Genomic DNA, 22,936 nt, shown 5'->3' with positions numbered 1-22,936 from the left:
ATGTTCACAAATAAAATAAAATTAAATTTAAAAAAAAGAGACCAAAATGAGCATAACAGCTTTTCTGGTTTTGAATGAAAAATAGAAAAGCTGTCATTCCTCCTACCCATCCACTAAATCACATGACGAAGGCTTTCACCTCAGTTATACTGAGCAAGTTTCAATGCTGCAGTGGTGGGAAGAGAATTCCAGGACTGTTCTTCAGGAAGCCATGGTGCACGGCAACGGCCATGAGACATCTCCCTGAAACCTAGCTCTTCCACCTATGAGCCATGTGGCATCCACAGCTCTGTACTCCTGCTCCTCCCTTACCTCACTAGACAAAGAAAAATAATAAAGATCTTAGCTATCCATTTTTCTGTTGTATAATGGTCAAGGACCTGCAACTTTTGCTCAGTACTCAATATATATTTGGCTTTTCAAAATGCATGACTGATGCTAGGTAGTTTACATTGAGTTAGAAATAGCAATGGACAAGTCTACCAACTTGTTGAAGAGTCTCAGTAGTGACAACACATTTGGAAGTGTTGTATAGCAAAAAACAAGTTTAAATACACATTTCCAAGAAAATACAGAATACCCTAATTTCCAAAACTTCCCAATGTGACACCAATCTAAGAATCAAGAAATAATCTTTCTTTGACTTATGTAATTGTAATCCCTCTGTACATCTACCTTAGAATAGCAACAATTTTTTAAATGAATGCCATATTTGAATAATGTTCAAGTTGTTGACTTTAATACTTCTTAACCATAGCTGAACATTGAAAGCAGGTAGGTTTGTATTTTAAGTAGCAATATTTGATCGCTAACCAGTGCAACTAAATCACAATTGCCTCTGTGGCCTCTGGAAAAAGGGACATGTGTACAGGTCATTCTACTTTTATCTCTATCATCAGGACAAAGTATAATCAGAAGAGATGTTAAAGTAAACTTCCAGCTAATCATGACTAACACATTGAAGAGGCACACCTACAGTCTCAGGGAACATTATAAAAGGTCTGCCCTGCAAGCTCACAGTACTCTCAGAAGAGAAGGCCTCAATGGGTCCAGTAGTTGTCTTGGTGCTGGGTCTCTCCTGTCTTCTTCTCTTTTCAATATGGAGACAGAACTCTGGGAGAAAGAAGCTCCCTCCAGGTCCCACTCCTTTCCCAATTATTGGAAATATACTGCAGGTTGATATTAAAGACATCACTAAATCTTTAACCAAAGTAAGTACTCTTCATGTTTGGCCAATGTTCTCTGACAGATATGAATGAAACCATATTTTAAATGTAGTGCTGAAGGTAGAATAGCATGATTTGTTATCATAAAACAAAATCCTTGTAAAAAGTGTAACATGCTTGTGACTTTTCCAGTTTGTATTTTAATCATGGAATGAAGTAATGTATTATGTGAGTGGTTTACTGTCTATTTTAGTCTCAGCCACAAAATTGCACAGGTTATGGATGGCTCCCCCCATCTTAGTTAGATAGTGACATTTATGATGGTTTTTTTTTTTTCCTGAAGCTCCATGGTAAGGAAAGTTCTGTGATTAAAAGTTCATATGAAAAACTCATATAGCGGGCTGGGAAGCTGGCTCAGTGGTAGAGCGCTAGCCTTGTATGCCTGAGGCCCTGGGTTCGATTCCCCAGCACCACATAAGCAAAAAGAAAAAAGCCGGAAGTGGCGCTATGGCTCAAGTGGTAGAGCACTAGCCTTGAACTGAAGAGCTGAGGGACAGCGCCCAGGCCCACAGTTCAGGCCCCACGACCGGACCAAAAAAAGAAAAAAAGAAAAAGAAAGAAAAACTCATATAGCATATTAGACATTGATTTTTTTGTAATCATGAAAGCTAACTTCTCTGAGAAGCTATGAGTGATTGAAAAGAGCTATCTGTGAGGATGAGAGAACATAAAGACATGAGACCATTTAGGGGATACTGGTGGTATCAGAGTCTACCTGGATTTTTGCTTAAAACTTTGTCTGGAGCAAAAAATGCTGCTGGGTGAGAAATTGTTTGGGAGGATGTTTCATGTACTAGGGCAGCCTCTGCGGGGCCCACCCTCTGCTTCTAATACCGATAGATCCCAAACTGCACTTGCCTATAGAAACACCTGTGCTGACTTAAAACTGCAGTTTCTCTTGTTTGTCAAAGGAAGTAATATTCTCACCAGTCAGAGCTTCAGAGGTTATCTGAAAGCAGTAATCTGACACTGGTTAGGAGTACAAATGAGAATTAAACATATCTTAAGCATGGAATGTCCAATAAGCCTTATCAATGATGCTCTAGAAATGAATTTAGAATCCACAGACCTTTGTTTTGTTCTTTGTGAATCATGACAAGGCTTCTGTGTGTGTTGATGTGAGGATGAATGATAATGTTGTATCAACTGCCTTGTCCATTGAATGGCCAATTATAGGCCATTTCTAAGTAACAGCTATAATAAACCTCCTTTATAACATATGATCTTTGCAATATTTTAAGTTATGTTGTAAGAACCAAACTAAAGCCAATGTATGACAGCTTCTAAAAGTTAACTTGTGTCAGTCCCTAATTCCTGTTCTAAGTTAATGTTGCGAAGGTTGCAAAAATGAGTTAAACAATAATATGTCTGTGCAAAATTTTTGGAAACTTATTTAAAGTTTGCAGAACACCCCAGAACAGGATGGTTTCGAAACCCAGTCAGTAGAAGATTAACCACAGGAGATGTCAGCCTCGATGGTTCAAGCAGACATCGGGTTCCTGACCAATTAGAATAGAACTTGTCCCTAAACCATATCATTGCTGTAATTTTGTGGGTTTTGCCTTTATAAGCCCAGCTATACTGTTACTCGGGGCCCCCTCCCTTCCTCTGCTGTGTCGGGGGGTACCCGACGAGGCCTGAGCCTTGGCTTGTTAAGTAAACCTTGCATTTTGCAGTTTGGGTTCCCTGGTCTCTCGGTGGTCGTCGGAGGGTCTCTGGGACTTGGGTATAACAGTGTTTGCCAAAATAAAGAAGCATAAAAATACAATGATGGTATCAGTTTTGCTCAGGCTCACACTGAGGAACAAATAATGATCTCTGTCTCTAGTATTTGTTTTCTTTTCATTTTCCAGTTCTCAAAAGTCTATGGCCCTGTGTTCACTCTGTATTTGGGCATGCAGCCCACTGTGGTGTTGTATGGCTATGAAGCAGTGAAGGAAGCTCTGATTGATCATGGAGAGGAGTTTTCTGGAAGAGGCAGGCTCCCATGGGCTGAAAAAGCTAACAGAGGCCTTGGTAAGTGTACATATCCATGTGTGTGTATATTTGTGTGTGGACAGAGGAAGTGTGGATAAGGAGGATGGAAAAAGAGCCAAAGCTTGGCCATTCCTGTACCTGCCATCTGTCAGCTTCCTTTTCCTTGCTTGACTTCTCCATCCATGTTTCTGCTTCCCTTCATTTAGGAATTGTTTTCAGCAATGGACACAGATGGAGAGAGATGAGGCGCTTCTCACTCATGACCTTGCGGAATTTTGGGATGGGGAAGAGGAGCATTGAAGAGCGTGTTCAAGAGGAAGCCCGCTGCCTCGTGGAGGAGTTGAGGAAAACCAAGGGTGGGAGCTGCTTTATATCACTATTTTAGAGAGGAATATAAAAGGCTCCATTAAGTCCCTTCTGTTTCAGAAATGGATTCTTTTGTTTTCTAATCAGAAATCATGAATGTAAATTTCCTTTTTTGTTTTATGGCAGTAATTGGGGTTTGAACTCTGGGCTTTAAACTCTTGCCCAGATCATGGCTGGTGCTCTTCCATTTGAGCTATACCTCCAGTTCAAGCTTCTAGCTGGTGAGATAGTATAGGTGTCATAGATTTGCAGCGATTGTTTGCCTGGGCTTGTTCCCAACCACAATCCCCAGATTTCAGCCTCCTGAGTATCTGGGTTTTTGTCAAGAACATCACATCGCCATGTAAAGGTTTCCAAAAGGGCACTCTGGAGTGGTTGAGAGAGGGAGAGAGCAAACTTTAGCCTCACAAAATGGAATTGGGCGGAGCAAGAGAGATTATGAGGGGAGGAGAAAAATTATATAGGGAAGGGCGGGGAGGGGGTCTGTCCACAGTGGAAGCAGAGATGATCTCAAAGGGACCTTGAGCTGCACCCAGGCATGCCAGATGCTTGGGTTTCAAGTGCTGGCCAGGGACTTCTAGGATTCAAGAGGAAAGAACCAAAGGAATAAGCCTCTAGCCTCTGGCTTTCCATGCGGACCTAACACACCAGATATTTTCTGTTTCTTTTCTGAAGAGTTAAGGAACAATGCTTCCCTCTTAGCATAATTGAGGGTACGTAATGTAGCCATTGCATCATCGTGTGCGCTAATTGAACAGTGAAGTAACGACCCTGTCTACCCACAAAGATGCAACTATATGGTACGCTTATTATCATTGACATTTCAGTGATTTCTCAGTATCCATGCCTACAATTGTGGATAGTCGTGGTGTGTGTAAGATTTCATTTGCTTTATTGTCTCAATAAACTTCATTTCAAAAATTATTTCTCTGAAAATATAGTACAATTTCTATAGGTCAACATTGCTTATTTCTTCTTACCCAGTACTTTAGAATTTTATTTATGTATTTTGAATAAGTATGTGCTCTATCTGTAAAATACACACAATTAGCTATATTTCAACTATTATGATCAGTTCTTTATCCAGTCTTCTTTTAGTGTATTCTAGTTCATTTTTCAATTTTGTCCGTCTCTTTTTCCCCATGTGTATTGGATTTTATCTTAAAAATCTTCTGTTAATTACACACTTAACAAATCTACTAACCTATAGTTAACAATGGATAGCATTGTCCACTTGGATTCCACATAACCTGGCTTTTTAAATTCATTGTCCCAAATAAAATGAAAGAGTTAAAATCAGATTTAATCTGTGAATGTCACACCTGCAGTCATAGCAAATCTCAACAACTTCCCAAATAACTGCCCCCTTCATAGTTATAATAAAAGTTTTTCTGAGAGCTTAGACTCATTTCAATCATTAACTAACCTACATATATGCAACTAGCTCAATGACACTTGTTTAATCCAAACAATCCACGTCAATTCACAATGTCTTTAATTCATGACTATTTACTTTCAGTTTAAACTCAGTAGCATTTTACATGTTGATGATTTGCTCATAGACATTTCATTGTACAGAGTGCCATAAATAAAATTAATCTGTCAAATAATAGAACCTCAGAGGCAAACAAATTTAAATATATATGTATATATTGTTTATTGCAGAATTCCAAAAATTCAGCCCTGTCCATAAATTAAATTTTGTGTTTGATTAGACTTAGTGTCTACTTATTCCTTAAGGAGGGGAAATTTACTTATTAATTTTGAAATGAAAAAGAATCTCCCATTTATTAATGCTATGTTTTTGTTTGCCTTCCCTGACATTTACATTTAATAACAGGCTTAAATTTAGTTATTACTCTTTTTCCTCATGCAACATGAAAACATTCTGCTTTTTACCTTGGTTCATTCTAGTACTTGAACTCTGGTAAAATCTCTCTTTAGTTTCTCTCCATTGGTGATTTTAAAAAGCTATAGACACCTGATATTCCATCACAGACTTTCTCAGTTTTGTGTAGTCTAGTCTATAGGTTTTGGAAACAGATGTATTGCTACTCTGAATGGTTGACTATTAGGTATGTAAAAGTCTTCTTTTTCCAACATAGCATATATCTGATGGAAAGACTATAGGTAAAGGCAATTAGTATGAACTGACATTATTTTGCTAGTTGGTTTGTACTGGCCAACTCAGGTTCCATGTTAAAGATATGCAGGTTTAATTCAAATGGGATATTTGGCTGTTAGAAGAATTTACAGTAAAACAGTAATAAAAATTGGTAAAGATGACAAAGGCTGAGTACAGTATTTCATATGTATATTTCATTTGTTTCTGACTCTTCAGGCTCACCCTGTGACCCCACCTTCATCCTGGGCTGTGCTCCCTGCAATATCATCTGCTCCATTGTTTTCCAGAATCGTTTTGATTATAAAGACCAGGAATTCCTGAACTTGATGGAGAAATTGAATGAGAATGCTGAATTGCTGAGCTCACCATGGATACAGGTGAAGTCAAGATCTTTTCTTCCTAAGAAAACACTTGTCTTTTTTTTTTTTAACAGACCCAAGTTAAATAAAGAGCGACTAGTAAGGTGAACATTGGACCCAACAGTGCTACCTAAAGAATGGTAGAGTGCCATTCAGGAAGTTACAGCCTATGACCACACATTCTAGCATTTTCCCTATTCTATTTTTGTAGTAGCTTCAAAGTTTCTGGTTTTATATTAAGATCTTTGATCAACTTTCAATTGATATAACTTCAGAGAAATAGATAAGGGTGTAGTTCATTTTCTGCAGTTCCAAAATGAAGCATGTTGAAACTGGTTTGGGAAACAGGGAAGGAAATGATGAGAGAGAGTAGCAGAGGAGTCTAGATATATTGTCTCATCTAGATGTATTTTATAGCTGGGCCTTGTTGGCTCATAGATATACATTAGTTACTCAGAAGAGTGAGACCTGGAATATCAGGGATTTGAGCCAGCCAGGGCAGAGAAGTGTGACAGAATCCATCTCCCAAATAGTCAGCAAAAAAGAGTCATGACCAAGAAAGCCAAGCAAGAGTCTGGGGCTCTGAGTTCGAACCCTGGTCCTGGCACCAAAAGGAAAAATGCATTTTATTTATATATGGACATGTCAAAATGAGAACATTTGACAGCTAACCTATAATAATAGAAATGGAAGAAAAACAATATAAAGTAATCAGCTGAGAAAAATGTCTAAGCCTAGAGGATTGATTCAAGTTAATGTGCTTATGCAATTAATTTGATATTTCCCAATAAATCCCAAAGGGATTTTCCTATAAATTGTTTTGTTCAGGTCCTGATAGATGCCTAGTGGATCAGTGGATATCCAGGTGCTTACTGAAAGCTTACATTTCCCACAGGTTTGTTTTCAGACATCTCATATTCATGCTATTACAGAGCAGAAGTATTTTTCCTCAGAAAGGGAGCATATTTGCAACAATAGAAACTACTAGGAATCTCTGAGTAGAGTCAGAGTGTTTGCTGATTCCACTGTGATCCTAGATGATGAAGTAGTCTGGGGAGAAATGAAAAAATAGAACTACAAAAATCTTCACAATTGGGACTGGGAAGGTGGCTCAGTGGTAGAGCGCTTGTCTTGCATGCATGAGGCCTTGTGTTCAATTCCTCAGCACCACATAAGCAAAAAGAAAAAAGCTGGAAGTGGCTCTGTGGCTCAAGTGGTAGAGTGCTAGCCTTGAGCTAAAGAGCTGAGGGACAGCGCCCAGGCCCACAGTTAAACCCTACAACTGGACCCCCCAAAAAAATCTTCACAATGTTTTACAGAGTTTGACATGGCTTAAACTCTGTAAAAGTTAATAAATATGTGATCACAGAGAGGTTAGGTACTCTCTCATGAGACTGAATTTTAGGGTATCCTTGAACCCCTCTCATTTTATATGTTCCATTGAAATTTCCCTTCAAGATGGAAGCCATGTGTCATTTTTATTTACAGCCAAGTTTTCTATAATATATAGGGTATTTATATGCAAATATGTTTATTAAGTTATTACTTTTGCTTTTAGATCTACAACCTTTTCCCTGATCTCATTGATTATCTACCAGGAAGTCATAAAACATTACTAAAAAATTTTAATGATCTACATAGTTACATTTTGAAGAAAATAAATGACCATGAAGAATCACTGGATGTTAACAATCCAAGGGACTTGATTGATTGTTTCCTGATTAAAAAGAAACAGGTAAAATGTCAAAAATCACATTTATTTGAATCCTTGAGCATTCTGTGACATATTAGTTAGTCTGTTTTACTAGAAATGTTTAAACCATCAGACCAGCAGTGCTTGAAAAAGTAAGTTATCAGTTATATAAAGGAATCTACATTAATCATCCTGGGAAACTTAAAATTAATTTCTCAAATAATTAGAATACATTTACTCTTTTTATATAAAATAATATAATAAAGAGAAGCAGAATGCACATGGCAGGTAAATAGAAACAATTTTCCTGCAAAATATGTGTCATTATATAAAGATGTGTGTCATTATTATATACTGTATAGTATAGATTATGTAATTATGGTGGACTTCCTGCACGTTCTCTAAGTCAGAATAGGTTTTGAAGAAATAATTTTGGAATGATTCTTAATTGGTCTTGGTTAATCTTCCTTATAACAGATTGTTAATTGTGGTATTTAAAAATATATATCACAATATTATTTTATTATGCCTTTCACATTTTTATTAACAAACTTATTGTGCAAAGGCTTCTATTGTGATATGTTATAGATGTGTATAATGTAATTTAGTCATATTCACCTCTCTGTTAGGTTTATATAGATTTTAGAGGTTTCCCTTATGCTTTTTCACATAAACATATAGAGTATATTATATAGGTAACATATATGTAAAATACATATAGATAATGCATATATAATATGTATTATATATCTATATGATATACTGCAATCAACTAAGTAAAATTAAATCCTCATTACTTACCATGGGATTACTAAAGCACACTTATGACAGTCTAGTGTGAAATTAGAGGGAATTAGTGTCTGACTACACTTTTAATCCTCCCCCCTCAAATGGCATCCTTCCTTGGTTGTTTTGTCACACATTACATCTTTAATACATTGGGTATCCATAGAATTCATCTATGATTATTGCCTCCTATATTTCCCTTAAAAATATATATTAAAAAAACCTAAAACGAGGTTGAAAAAAAGTAATATAATTAACATTCATATTTTCTGTATGGGTATATTTAACAAGGACATGTATTTCTTGACTTGGTGTGAATTTATTGTTGAATATGCTTTAATTTCTACTTGAAAGCTGATTCCCCTTAGCACTTCTTATATGGTAGATCTATTCATGACAGACTCTCATCTCTTTTGTTTATCTTAGAAGCATTAACTTCTCCTGCATGATGATAGCATATGAGATAAAATTAGTGCTTTAGTCCATGACATGGAATCATTAGATTTTTCATTCATTTAGATTTCCATTAATTTTTCAACATTTACACAGCCTAGAGTATAATACTCTAAGTGACCTGCAACTATTAAGTCTCCAAATTTATTATGACAGATGGAGCTTTAATATTGGTGTTTGAACATACTATGCTAGAGTAAGTTGACCTCAAGTTTTAAGAGTAGCTGTAGTTTGATGATCATAGAAAAGTAGATATTACCAAAGATTGTTTAACTTGACCAGCTTTCAAAGCATGTGATGCTGATATAGTCAAAGGAGATGACTCTTTTCCAAGAAAGTACAAATGTTGAGAGGATCCGTTCATTTTCATTGCTTTAATTACATATTATTAGACATACTGTAAGTCATCTGAAGATTACAAAAGCATGATGGATTTAATGTTGGCCCAGGGACCAGTTAGAAAATGATGTATTTTGACCATTTAATGATTTCCTCATTCAACATCTAAAACTGCAGCCTTGTTGACAAGTTGGTTTTGGGCCATCTTCTCAGTCCTTGGCACTGCTTCATCCATCCTCTCTCCTTGTTCCAATGACAAGTTAACGTGAACACGTTTTGTCTTCATGATTACTGTCTCTTCAGCTCATGCTCTCCTAGTCATTCCTACTCAGGTTCCCTAGACCACCTGACTTGGTGCTTCCCATCTGCTGACTCATCGGGTTTTGATGAACCCATTCTCGTTCCTTGTGACTCCTAAGTTTTGCTGCCTTTTAGCATTTTCACAAGCAATATTTAGCATATGCAAATGTGTGATACAAGAAGTTAAATTGCAATGAGGACCCATCCCTGTAAAACTACTATCAAGGTGCTGAGATATAAGGATTAAAGTTTGAAGGCAACCTGAACATAAAAGTCCTTGAGACTCTTATCTCCAAATCAAACAGAAAATAGTGGGAAGTGGCGCTGTAGTTCAAGTGGTATAGCATTAGCCTTGAAGAAAAAAGCTCAAGGACAATGTCCACACCATGTTCAATAACATCAACAGCAAAAAAAGTTTAATTGCAGATTTTTCCTTCAGGCTTACAACACTTATGTCCCTAATTTTCCTACTTCTAGTATTCAATTTTCTGATCCTTTAATATTTAGAGAAAATTCAGTTATTAATAGCTTAAATGAATGATGAATTTCAGACCTCAAATACAGTCACAGCACCAGATCAGTTAGAGTCAGGACAGCCCAGGAGGCCTGAAGCCTTACTTAGCTTAAAGTAGTCACCATGCCACTATCAATTGTACATTGCTTTTATTCTTTTACTCTCCAACTTCATACCACTGTGAGATATTGTGAATTCACTGTCATCACATGTGCTGGTAAATAACATAGTTGCATCAAATCTTAGGAGCAGGAAAATCACAAGGAGCCATCGGAATTTACTAATGAAGGTTTGACAATACTTGCATCTGATTTATTTGGTGGTGGGACAGAAACGACGAGCACAACACTGAGATACTCCCTGCTGCTCCTGATGAAGCACCCTCATGTCACAGGTAGGAGCACAGGGAGAGACCTAGGTGAAACTTCAGAAAATATAGGAAAGATGCTGGTAGTGATATGCCTTGTCAGATATGTCTCACAGCTCAACATCCTGTGCCACCAGCTGAAATCAGAGACAAGTGATGAGAACACAGCAGTAGGAAAAGCAGCAAGACTGTCTTGTGTCTGGATTTTCTGGCAGGTAATCGTTGGAAAACTGCTCTAGAATAAATTGACATACAATAACATATTAATTTTACACCAAAAACTCCAGCGTTTACAATGGATTCTTCTATATATTTTTCCTCATTCTGACTATTCTAATGTGACCATAGGCCCAAGAGATATCTTGTCACCAATGGATAAGTACAAGTCCTAAAAATTAATGAGGAAGTATGAGATAAATTCCATTCCAGAACATTTTCTAAAAAGAAACTCATTAGAAAGGTATTATTGAGATAGATGCCATACCTGAAGGAATTTTAAAATTTCAGAAATCTAAGTCCATAAAACTTATGTTTGGTAAAGTTAGAATTTTACAAGGGCATCTGTGATTTTTATCTTTTACAATGTTGTTTTGTATTTATATAGTTTTAGGTGTGGAAACACTATGTAAGGTTTAGGACATAAGTATAAAATAATTTAAATGAGAATTAGTCCCCTCACAACAAAAAACAGAAGAGAATACTAACCAGATAAGATGTCTACCAAAATTCTGATACTCAGAGTAGATGTAATTGTGATAAAGTAACTGAGCCAGACACATGTTGCTTTCACCTAAATGTGGTAACAGGAAAAGTTCTGAGGGAAGAAAAACCAAGCTATGTCTCCAAAATTCCATAAAGTTTCTCCCTTTTTATGTTGCCAGTCCTAGGGCTTGAACTCAGGGCTGGGCACTGTCCCTGAGCTTCTTTTGCTCAAGGCTAGCCCTCTACACTTGAGCTACAACCCTACTTCTGCCTTCTTCAGTGTATGTGGTACTGAGGAATGAAACCAAGGGCTTTGTGCATGATAGGCAAGCACTCTACCACTAAGCCACATCCCCAACCTCATAAAGTTTCCTATTTAGAAATAACAAGTATCGAAGAAGATAGAAAAGAATTTAGCAAACAGACTCTCCATGTTCAAATTCTTATCACACTTCCACTCCTCAGATGAAAAGAAAAACTCTCTCTCCACACCAAGAAAGCTCTTTCTCTCTGTACTAAGAATCTGTGCTCAGAAATTTTGGGCAATCCCAGTGAAGTATAAAGTTGAGAGGCCTGAACAAACCCTCTTTTTTATGCATAACATTTTTTGTATATATCTTTTATTGTAAAGACACTGTACAGAGGGGTTACAGTTACATGAAAAAGGTAATGTGTAAATTTCCTATGGAGCATTGTTACCTCCTCCTTTGTTTTTTCCCCTACCATTCCTTCCCTCCCCACCTCCAACTCCTCCCTTCCCCACCCACAAAGGTGTAAAGTTGGTTTTCAACATAGTGTCTTGTACATCTTATTGTTACAATGGGTCAATCTGTATTTTTCTTTCAGCATTTTGTTATTTCCTTTCCCCTCCCCAAATTAGAAAAAATGTATATACAAGATGCAGGGCACTGGAATCAAATACAGTGAAGACAGGGGTTATACATAGAAAAGAAACAAAAGTATTACATACTACATTATAAATACATTTAAAACAACAGCAAAAAAGATAAAACTTCTTGTGTCCCTATCTTTGGGGTCATTTCACTTAGCATCATCTAGTATGGTCATACATACATAGTTTCTGAACTTTTGTGCTAGTCATAGACATATACTTGTTATATATAATATATATGTATATTATACCACATTTTTCTGATCCATTCAGCTACTGAGGGTCATCTGGGTTGGTGCCATATCTTAGCTATGGTGAATAATGCTGCAATAAACATAGTTGTGCTGGTAGATTTAGTATAGCCTTGTTCGTGATTGTTTGGGTAAATGTCCAAAAGTGGGATTGCTGGGTCATAGGGGAACTCTATGTGGAGTCTTTTGAGGAACCTCCATACTGCTTTCCAAAGTGGTTGAACAAGTTTACACTCACACCAACAATGCAGTAGTGTTCCCTTTGGCCACATCCCCTCAAGGTGATGTACAACTTTTATCTGTCTTTTTTCCTGAAATTCTTCCAGAATGAAGAATTCTAAGACCCTCCATATTTTACCAATTTGATAAAAAAAAATACTCTCCAAGTGTCCAGCAGAATAAAGGGATAAAAGCCTTTACTCAGCATAAAGTTGTAGCATTCCAGAATACCAGGGTTAGAAAGAAGATCATCACAAGTTTCAGAAAGACACAACTGGGTCAGATATCAAGAGATGATGGGAGTGCATCAAAATTCTTAAGAGTAAAGAGAAAAGATGGGAGAGTAGACTTCCAAATCAGCCATAAACTTCATACCCCATTTTCTCTTTTTTCACACAATATGTTTTGTTCAGTTATCTCAAACCAAGTCAAAGAAAATCATGGACTCCAGAAACTGGGACAGGAAAGTTATGGGGTATTCTGAAACTCACTGACATCAGAACTCAAAAACATCAGAACAAACCAGAAACCAATGATGCAAGGAGGGAGGGGAGACACTGAGAATGAAGGAGACATGGACAAGAGCCTCAGAATTCTCACTAACCATGAATTGATAGATTTTTTACACAAGTATTTGTGAATTTTCAAATAATTCTAACTCAGGAAATAGAAAATCATGAACTGACTGATAAGAAAGAAAAGAGAAGTACAATAAATGGAATGCAATTCTAATTTACACCCTGGGAACAATATTTCTGAGCCAGAATGCTTGAAACTGTAAATATTGGTTGAAATACTGATACATAATATCTAGTATATTGTTATGAATGAAGTAAGGTGAAACATACATGTTTATCTCTATGTGCCTTTTTAGATGTGGCTAAATATATAAGACAGAGGTGTTAATGCACATTTCACTCTCACATACTAGGATATCAATAAATATTCTCTAAAAGTGATTTAAAAAATCAACTGGGCATCCAGCACCAGTGGCTCATGCCTAGATTCTTATGTACTCATGAGGCTGAGATATGAGGATTGAAATTTAAAGCCAGGCCAGGTATTAGAGTCAATGAGACTCTTATCTCCAATAAACTACTCAGAAAAAAGCCAGAAGTGGTGTTGTGGCTCAAGTGATAGAGCACAAAGTACATATTATTGAGCACAAAGAAGTTCAAGGACAGCAGCCAGGCCCTGAATTCAAGCTCCAGGTCCAGTTAAAAAAAAAAAAAAAAAAGAAAGAAAGCATCATTATTTAGAATATGAACATAATTTTCCAAAGCAGATTCTAGGATGCCCAATATGGATATCATCAGAAAGTGTTTCGATAATGTGAGTAGTACTGTACATTGTACACATGCATACACAAAGATATACACTATTTGTATAATGCTTAAATAATAATTATTTTAAAATAAAAAATAATGGTTATTGTTTTTCTTTGAGAACTACCATTTCTTCTTCTGCATTTTTATTAGGGTACATTTATTGTTCAAATGTATTTAATGCTGATAATTCCATAGATGCATACAAATATTTTCATTTTCATTATTTAATTGCTGTATAAAGGGTTGCAATTCAGCACAACCTTTCATGTATCATAATGTGTCTGGACCAAAGTCAATCCCTATTTATAGTTTTACTTAATTATGTCCTGTTTAGTTTTTGAAATATATTCTTCTATTGATATCAACTACAGAAAAAGTAAACTCCTTTTTAAAAAGACACATTATTAACTTATTATCTATAAACTAATAGAATTTAAAAGTCATTTTACTGTAAAATTATCTCTTTTATCAGCAAAAAATACTTCTGAATTTGAACAAAATGGGAATATTTCATTAACATCTTCAAAGTCATACTTAGAATGGTTTATGATGGCTAGCCCATAAATTAGCATTCATATTTGTGGAGACTTGTGAAATCTGAAGATACAAGTGAAGATAATAGTGTCCTCAAAAGTGTACTTTTATTGTTCATATTTTATTCCCTTCTTTTATAATGTTTTATTATTACAGTATTATAAGTATGTAGTTCCTATGATAATATACTTTTTACATATTAAATAAAGGTATTATACCTCAATGTAAAGTATATTACATGTACATTAATAATCTTTTTGTTTTTTTGTTTGTGTTTTTCTTAACAAGAAACTAACCTCTATGTCTTGATTAACTCATTATAAGGCTACTAAGCAGGAAGATGATGTGTGTACATGCTGAAGTATTAATACTCCATGGGGCATGTATTTTTTTACTTCAAAAAAAATTTTTTGGTCCAGTTGTGGGACCTAAACTCTGGGCCTGGGTGCTGTCCTTCAGCTCTTGAGCTCAAGGCTAGCACTCTACCACTTGAGCCAGAGGGCCACTTCCAGCATTTTTCTTTTTTCTTATGTGGTGCTGAGGAATCAAACCCAGGGCCTCATGCATGCAAGGCAAGCGCTCTACCACTGAGCTACCTTCCCAGCCCTTACTTCAAATCTTGTTAAGATTCACTATCACAATTTATGTACTTACTGTGATCAATGTGTCTCTTTCCTCCTGTTTCACCATTTCTTATTATGTCTCACCAGCTAAAGTGAAGGAAGAGATTGACCATGTGATTGGCAGGCACCGCAGCCCCTGCATGCAGGACCGGAGCCAAATGCCCTACACAGATGCTGTGCTGCATGAGATCCAGAGATACATTGATCTTATACCCATGACCTTTCCCCATGCAGTGACCCGTGACATTAAGTTCAGAGACTACATCATTCCCAAAGTGAGCTTCTTTTCTGCTGAGTCTCCATAGGAAGCCTGAGTTCTTGAGGTCACTGCAGGATTCCTCTCCTCCATACCACCTGAGAGAGCTGCAAAAGTCTCACCGTTGGCTGCTCAGGAGAGGTTGTGGTATAGCAAGATTGGGGTTGTATATCCATGCAAAATTATCCCTGGTATCCCACACTGTGAATCCCAACTTTGTTATGCCCCTTAAATTCTTTTCGTTTTAGAGACTTCTCCTTGTTCTTGTTGTCTTTTTTTCTCCTCCTCCTCCTCCTCCTCCTCCTCCTCCTCCTCCTCCTCCTCCTCCTCCTCCTCCTCCTCCTCCTCCTCCTCCTCCTCCTCCTCCTCCTCCTCCTCCTCCTCCTCCTCCTCCTCCTCCTCCTCCTCCTCCTCCTCCTCCTCCTCCTCCTCCTCCTCCTCCTCCTCCTCCTCCTCCTCCTCCTCCTCCTCCTCCTCCTCCTCCTCCTCCTCCTCCTCCTCCTCCTCCTCCTCCTCCTCCTCCTCCTCCTCCTCCTCCTCCTCTTCTTCTTTTGGCTATGTTTTTGTATTTCCAAATGAATGCAAAAGCTTGTTATTTTTCAATTTCCCAATATGTTCTGCTATAGATAATTTTGGGGAAAAAATGTTACCTTAATTTCTTCAATTCACGAATGAATCCTGCTTCTAATTTACCTATGCTTTACTTTAGTTTCCAAGTAATATTTTGTTTTCAAGATCGGTTACAAATATATTCATAGACTTTCTCTAAATACATAGCATTCTCACTATTACTGTTTTATTTTTTCATTGGCTTGGTGCTTGTTGGCCTGTGCACTGTCCATGAGCTCATTTGCTCAAAGCTAGTGCTCTACCAGTTTGCACCACAGTTCCACTTCCAGTTTTCTGGTGGTTAACTGGAGATAAGAGACTCATGGACTTTGTTGCCTGGGCTGGCTTTGAACCATGATCCTTAGATCTCAGCCTCCTGAGCAGCTAAGATTACAGACATGAGCCACCAGTGCCTGGCTTGATTGTTATTATTTTTATGGTGCCTTTGCTATCATTTGTACCTGATATATAGAAACAAAATTGCCTTAATCATTCTGATGACCTCATAAAATATAAACTCATGAAATTTACTAGTCATTGCTAATGAATTCTCTGTAGATTTGTTTGGAACTTTAGGGTGCATTACCATAATATCTGCTTTAATATTTTATACTTGCTTTTCCAATTCCTGTGCCTATAATTTTGCTTTATTGAATTTTTGCACTGGCAGCCAGGATGGTATAAACAAAATAGATTTTAGTGATCATCTTTGTTTCATTATGATTGGCAAAAAAGATTTCAAGCTTGGTATTTCATAGTCAATTTTGATATCTTAAGTAGATTAAAAAAATAACAGTAGGGAAATTTACGCTATGTTCTTACTTATGTATGAATTTTGAACATAAACATGATAATATTTTGAATCAGATCTATTCTCTGTAATGATTCTTCTTCTTTGAAAAGTTTTAATTATACAGGTGATGTGCAGAGGGGTTACAGTTACATAATTCAGGTAGAGTAGGTTACTTCTTGGACACTGCCACCCCTTCCTTGGCTCTCTCCCAGTTTTTCCTTCCCATCGCCATCCACAAGTTGTACAGTTCATTTTGAACATAGTGTCTGGTGAGTGCCACTGCTGCATTTGTTCACCCTTTGTCCGTCCATTTCTGTGCCTCCCCTTACACTCCCAAAGACAGATAAATGAACAAACAGAACAAAGAGGAAGAAAACAAAAAACAGCAAAAGAAGGAAAAAACCCTCATTTTCATTTCCTGGAGTTCATTCCAATAAATATTACTTTGTATGATCAGATGCACATAGGCATTGAACCTTTGTGTTCTTCTCCCCAAAGTATCCTCCTGTGGTCTCACAGTGCGAATGCCTGGGTTTCTTCTTTTTATGTGTTTAAAATTTTTGTGTGGTGCTGTCTTAGGCAGCATACATGGTAAAAAGAAACAATACAGAGAAGATTAGCATGACCCCTGCATAAGGGTGACTCTCAAATTTGTGAATCATTCCATATTTTTATCAAAATGGATACCAGGCAATGGAAACATTGGAGTAGGGACATGTAGGGGCACAGGAATGGAGGAAGGACAGGTAAGCAAATGCAGCCATTGTATTCTGGATGGGTAGTTGTTGACCTTCTATTGCTTTATGCCCTTCTTGCTTTTAAGGTTTCTGCTGTTGAGAAATCTGGTGTTATGCTGATGGGCCTGACACCATAGATGACTCATTGCTTTTCTTTGGCAGCTGTCAGTACTGTTTACTGTTTCTGAACATTTAATGTAACTTTAATGTGTCTTGGAGTGATTCATTTCTGATATGATCTGTTTGCTGTCCTAAAAACTCTTGTACCTGGATTGTTAAAGATTTAGGAAATAGTCTCACATCATTTTATTGACTATGTTTTGTATTGTTTTAGCATGGGCCTTTTCTTCAACCTCTATGTCTATGTTCCATAGGTTTGACTTTTCAAATTTCCCAGGTGGGCTTGTATAATCATTTCATACTTTACTTTTCACCTAGTTCTTCATCTGACTATTCTAATATATCTACATTTTCCTTGATCCCTGATATTCTGTTTCAATTTGATACACTCTTTTCTATTGTTTTTATGATTCATATAGTTTTTCATTTCCAAAATTTTAGTTTAACTATTTTTTAATATTTATGTATCTTTATTGAACTCCTCATTTATATATATTTCATTGTTTGTCTTACTTCATTCAGCTGCTTATTTGTATCCACTTAAAATTCACTCATTTTTATACTTGTTCTTTTTATTGTATTGAAATCATTTTGTTGAAATAATTTTTCTTGTAGTCATACTTTTGAGTTCCTTGGGCTTTAATCTGCTTCAATATCCTTTATGTCTATTGGTATAGAATTGTTAAAATTAGGAGATACTTGCCTTTTTTCAAAACATTCTGTGTTGATATTTATTGGTTCTGAAGCCAGTTCACTGGATGGAAGTCTTCATTACCTATAGACCAGAAGATTGAACTAAGTGATTTTCATTGTACCTGTCACTGCTTTAACTATGTTTTTTATTGGTCATGGGGCTTGAACTCAAAGCCAGAGCACTGTCTCTGACCTTTTTCTCAAAGCTACTGGTTTACCACTTAACCACAGTGCCACTTCTGATTTTCTGGTAATTGATTGGAGATAACAGCACCATGGGCTTTCCTGCCTGAACTGTCTGTGAACTGTAGTCCTCAGATCTCAGCCTCCTCAGTATCTAGGATTACAGGTGTGAGCCTCTGGCACCTGGCTTTATATACATACACATGCATACATATATCTATATATCTACGTATGTGTGTATAGATTTATATAGATCTATCTATATATATAAATTCATACAGAGCTTGGTATATATATGTATAGATCTATGTATATATAGATATAGATATAGGTGTCTCTATACATATATCTACATCTATATCTATCTAATTAGCTTATGTTATCTGTGTGTATTGTTTCCAGGGCACATTCATACTGACATCACTGACATCTGTGCTGCATGACCCCAAGGAATTCCCCAATCCAGACAAGTTTGACCCTGGCCACTTTCTGGATGAAAGTGGTAACTTTAAGAAAAGTAACTACTTTATGCCTTTCTCGGCAGGTAATAAAATTTCAGATAACTTTGGGGGGGATGTCAGTGGGAACTTACATAAAGCCTCCTTGGGCCTGGCATATTTCCCAGAAACTCTGGATTAGGAGCAGCACTCTCAATGCCAATGCACTTTCCTGTTCATGATGCATCTCCACTGTTTGATCAGATTAGCGAGACCTCAGTTTCTCTGTGCATTTCTTCCAAGTTCAACAAGGTAAAGCAAGCAATTATGGCATTCTCTCTATACATATATCATAATGATCTCTTCCTAAACAGTGAAACTCATTTAGACTGCCCTAACTCACAATGAAAAAGAGGATCTCATCAGAGGTCCCTCCCACATCTTTTTGTGGCATTTGTCACTCCCCAGGCTTCTCTATAGAATGAATCTCTCCCAAAAGGCACAGAAGAACACCAAAAGGCAGTGAGGGAAGATCATCACTGATGACAAGACATGAGTATTTGTGGGTGGAGTATGAACCCATTTGTCACGTTATTGAACTTGATTATTAAACAGAAAATGTCATTAGCAACATTTTAAGACATTTAAGGTACTTCAAAAGGGACAGATAGTAGATGGAAGACAGAGTAAAACATTTTTAAGAAAGTCATGCACCACAAGAACAGAACATGTACTCTTAACAGTGTCAGAAACTGTGAAATAATCCTATGGACATATCAGGAATGTATGATAGATATCCCACAATGATCACAGAGCACTCTGCTCTTCTTTCAGTTTAAGACATGTGTCTGGATATTGTATCCCCACACCTGCAGTATGTGTGCTGTGTGTCTGACCAGGGAGCAGCCTTCCTTCACTGACACTGTGACTTTTTGTCTTTTTTGTTTGTTCCTTCATTTGTTTGTTGTTGTTTTTTTAATTGTCAGTTGTGGGGCTTGAAGTCAGGATTTAGGCCCTGTTCCTGACCTTTGTTGCTCAATGCTAGCATTCTACCACTTTGAGCCACAGCTGTACTTCTGCCTTTTGGTGGATAATTGCAGGTAAGAGTCTCAGGGACTTTCTTACCCCAGGCTCACTTCTAATCACGATCCTCTCATCTCAGCCTCCCGAGTAGTTGGATTGTAGACATGAGCCACTGCACCCAGCTAATAACCTGAGCTTTGATATCTGTTTCACATCTGTCATATAGATACCATGGGAAAGGCAGTGATCTCTCTTCAAAAATTCACTTCTTTTTTACACAAAGGGAAACATTTTAAGTAATGAGAAAATTATGGCTTCAAATGATTTGAGTGTCAGTGACGATCTGAAATGATATTTGGGAAGCTGAATGAGGGCAAGATTTTATGGCTTGATGGACACAAAGAGCACAAGAAAGGACATGAAATGTGGTCTGGGTCTTGATGTCTGTAGGGAAATGTATCATAGCCAAAAGGAATTTCATGATGTAGTACTTAAACTTTGTAATTTTATGTAGGCTGATAAAATGGATAGTTGGGCTGGCAATATTAAAATGAAAAATGTGTTCACTATTTTTCTGGGAACAGTTCACATGAGCAATATGAATAGGTTTTCTTAGAAAAACATAGATGTCTCTAGAACATACAAAGTGTATCATTGAAACCTGAGACCCAAAATTTTTATAAATCGATCATGAATACTTGATTAAAATTGTAATAAATCAAAATCAATTATTTTAATTTCTCACCAACATTTTATAAAGGAATTATTAGCATCCCCATTTAATATTAGGAGAAAATAAGGCTCAGATATTTTACTAACTTACCCCACATGGGTAGTTAATGACAGTGTCAAGATTTGACTTCTGAGTTGACTTGGAAAGCAATATTTCCTACCACTATCTTTATATGTGATGAATTCTACTTGGAGTCATGGGTAGGTCTATGTCCTACATATTTATTACTCTATAGATACAAAGGTTTAGAGGAAATCCCAAAATATGATCATAGGCCTTCCTGATTAGTAGGGATAATACTAAGAGAGAAGGAATGGGACTAAGCATCCAGGTTGAAAAAAGGAAAAAATTAAGATTGGGAGGTAAAAGATCTTCCAGAATTATGATCCTTTCCTTTAGCAGGGAACATACTAGAATAACTGACATAATAATTTGGCAATCCCCAACCAAGCATAGAGAAAGAGTAAAGAGGGAGGAGAGGAGGAAAATTTTTTTAAAAGAGCATTTATCATGTAAAAATTCTTAATAAAATGCTTACATGAAGATGGAAATCTGTTTTCTTAAAATATAATTTAGTTTGGTATGATTTTCTTTGGATTTGTTTTAGAGAAGATCTTAAAAATGTAGCCCAAAGTAGTTACCAACTCAGGATTCTCTCTATTAGTCTCCTGTGCTAGACTTACAAGTTTGTGTGTGCCTGTGCTGCCATTCTCAGATAATGTATTAGTGAAGATTACATATTCCCAGGTATCTGTACTGCTTTCCGGCTCTCTTTGCATTTGGTAATTCACTGAAGGCATATTGACACTTTCTTTTACCAGTTAAAAATGCAATGCTTCACACTCTCACACTTACATACGTGGAGTCATTTCCTGCTTTGACTTGTTTTTGTTTTACAAAAATTTCAGGCAAACGGATTTGTGTTGGAGAAGGCCTGGCCCGCATGGAGCTGTTTTTATTCCTGATCATCATTCTACAGAACTTCAACCTGAAACCTCTTGTGGATCCACAGGATCTTGATACCACTCCAGTTCTGAATGGGCTTATCTCTGTGCCACCATCATACCAGCTGCGCTTCATTCCAGTGTAAAGAAGAGCTCTGCTGTCTGACTCCAGCTGTTCAGCAATCTGCAGTTCCCTCCTCTGAGTATCACTCACCAACTTCCCCTGCCAGGAATGCTTTCCTGTCCTCCCTTCTCACATCTGCTCTCTCCCCGATGCCCCCACATCCAGGAAGATCTGTTCTCCATTTTGGAGGGATTCCTGTGTCACTGCACTATCACATCTATAGTCTCTTATGTTTTATAATAGTTTTATTCACCACTCCATGTTCTAATATTTTTCTAATGCTGATTTACTAATATGCTAGTATGACAAAACCAAAAAATGATTACCATGTGATAGGTCAGACTGCTTTCTCTGTATATAATCCATAATAAACATCATGCCTTTGGTCATTCTTGGACTGTCCTACTTTGTTCAAAATTCAGTGAAGCAATGAAACAAACTAGAGTGCCATGTTGAACCCATTCTAACAAGCACTGGGAATGGGAAGGGGGAGGTTGTAGGAAAACTCTTTGATGATGTCACCTGTCATATCTAGGGATGCAGATTTAATGAACAAAAGCAATGTCCACAAGTGTCTCTCCCTGAGGAAAATATTGTAAGACACAGACATAGAGAGAATAACGTTAAAGGCTAGTGTTCACGTCTTTACTTTTGTGTTAGTGTAAAAAAAAGAAAAGAAAAGAAAAGAAAAGAGGGAAAGCCGGTGGCCTGTGGCTCACACCTGTAATCCTAGCTACTCAGGAGGCTGAGATCTGAGGATCAAGGTTCAAAACCAGCCCGGGCATGAAAGTCTGTGAGACTCTTATCTCCAATAAAGCACTAGAAAACTGGAACTGCCTCTGTGGCTCAAGCGGTAGAGCACTCGCCTTGAACTGTAGAGTGCAGGGACAGTGCCTAAGCCCAGAGTTCAAGCCCCACAACCAACAAAATAAATAAATAAATAAAAGTGAAATTTTCTTGTCAATTGATCTTTGCAACTGAAAGCCAGATATGAGTTTATGTTTTCATATTGATAATCATATGCTCCATTATTTTTATTTATGCACATCAATTGTACATTTTGAGATGTTTCATACCTGCATACATTTTACTTTGACCATACAAGTTTTTCCTTCACTTTTAGAAGTACTAAGTTTTAAATTCGGGGCTTTGTTCTTCCTAGACAAGAACTCTATTGATTGGACTATATCCTGCATCTGTTTTTCTACTTTGTACACATTGTTTTACACT

The 22,936-nt window shown here is 37.0% G+C and overlaps 1 protein-coding gene and 1 non-coding gene across 5 annotated transcripts; both read left to right on the top strand.

Annotated features, from left to right (window-relative positions):
* The first annotated feature begins 1,043 nt into the window (after positions 1-1,043).
* On the top strand, positions 1,044-21,728 carry LOC138825800 (cytochrome P450 2C5-like). 4 transcript variants are annotated; one of them, XM_070020463.1, is made up of 9 exons: positions 1,044-1,211; positions 3,080-3,242; positions 3,410-3,557; positions 5,939-6,071; positions 7,612-7,788; positions 10,391-10,532; positions 15,142-15,329; positions 18,848-18,989; positions 21,547-21,728. In XM_070020463.1, the coding sequence occupies exons 1-9, from the start codon at positions 1,044-1,046 to the stop codon at positions 21,726-21,728; spliced, it is 1,443 nt and encodes a 480-aa protein (XP_069876564.1). The 4 variants fall into 4 exon arrangements, with proteins under 4 accessions (XP_069876564.1, XP_069876563.1, XP_069876562.1 ...); XM_070020462.1 differs by having other exon boundaries at positions 3,410-3,559; positions 5,911-6,071; XM_070020461.1 differs by having other exon boundaries at positions 3,410-3,559; positions 5,911-6,071; positions 10,385-10,532.
* LOC138826225 (U6 spliceosomal RNA) lies at positions 17,281-17,385 on the top strand. Its single transcript, XR_011371587.1, has one exon. It is a non-coding gene; the product is annotated as a U6 spliceosomal RNA (small nuclear RNA).
* Positions 21,729-22,936: the final 1,208 nt, after the last annotated feature.

This window comes from Dipodomys merriami, unplaced genomic scaffold (genome assembly GCF_024711535.1).
Source record: "Dipodomys merriami isolate MVZ:Mamm:240054 unplaced genomic scaffold, mDipMer1.0.p SCAF_14, whole genome shotgun sequence".
NCBI lineage: Eukaryota > Metazoa > Chordata > Mammalia > Rodentia > Heteromyidae > Dipodomys > Dipodomys merriami.
This window is presented reverse-complemented; position numbering and strand designations above follow the sequence as displayed.

Bases quoted from the DNA above. Each gene is read 5' to 3' on its own strand.
- LOC138825800 (XM_070020461.1), top strand. From the start codon at position 1,044: ATGGGTCCAGTAGTTGTCTTGGTGCTGGGTCTCTCCTGTCTTCTTCTC. The intron at 1,212-3,079 runs GTAAGTACTCTT...TTCATTTTCCAG, and splicing joins TCACTAAATCTTTAACCAAA to TTCTCAAAAGTCTATGGCCC. The intron at 15,330-18,847 runs GTGAGCTTCTTT...TATTGTTTCCAG, and splicing joins GAGACTACATCATTCCCAAA to GGCACATTCATACTGACATC.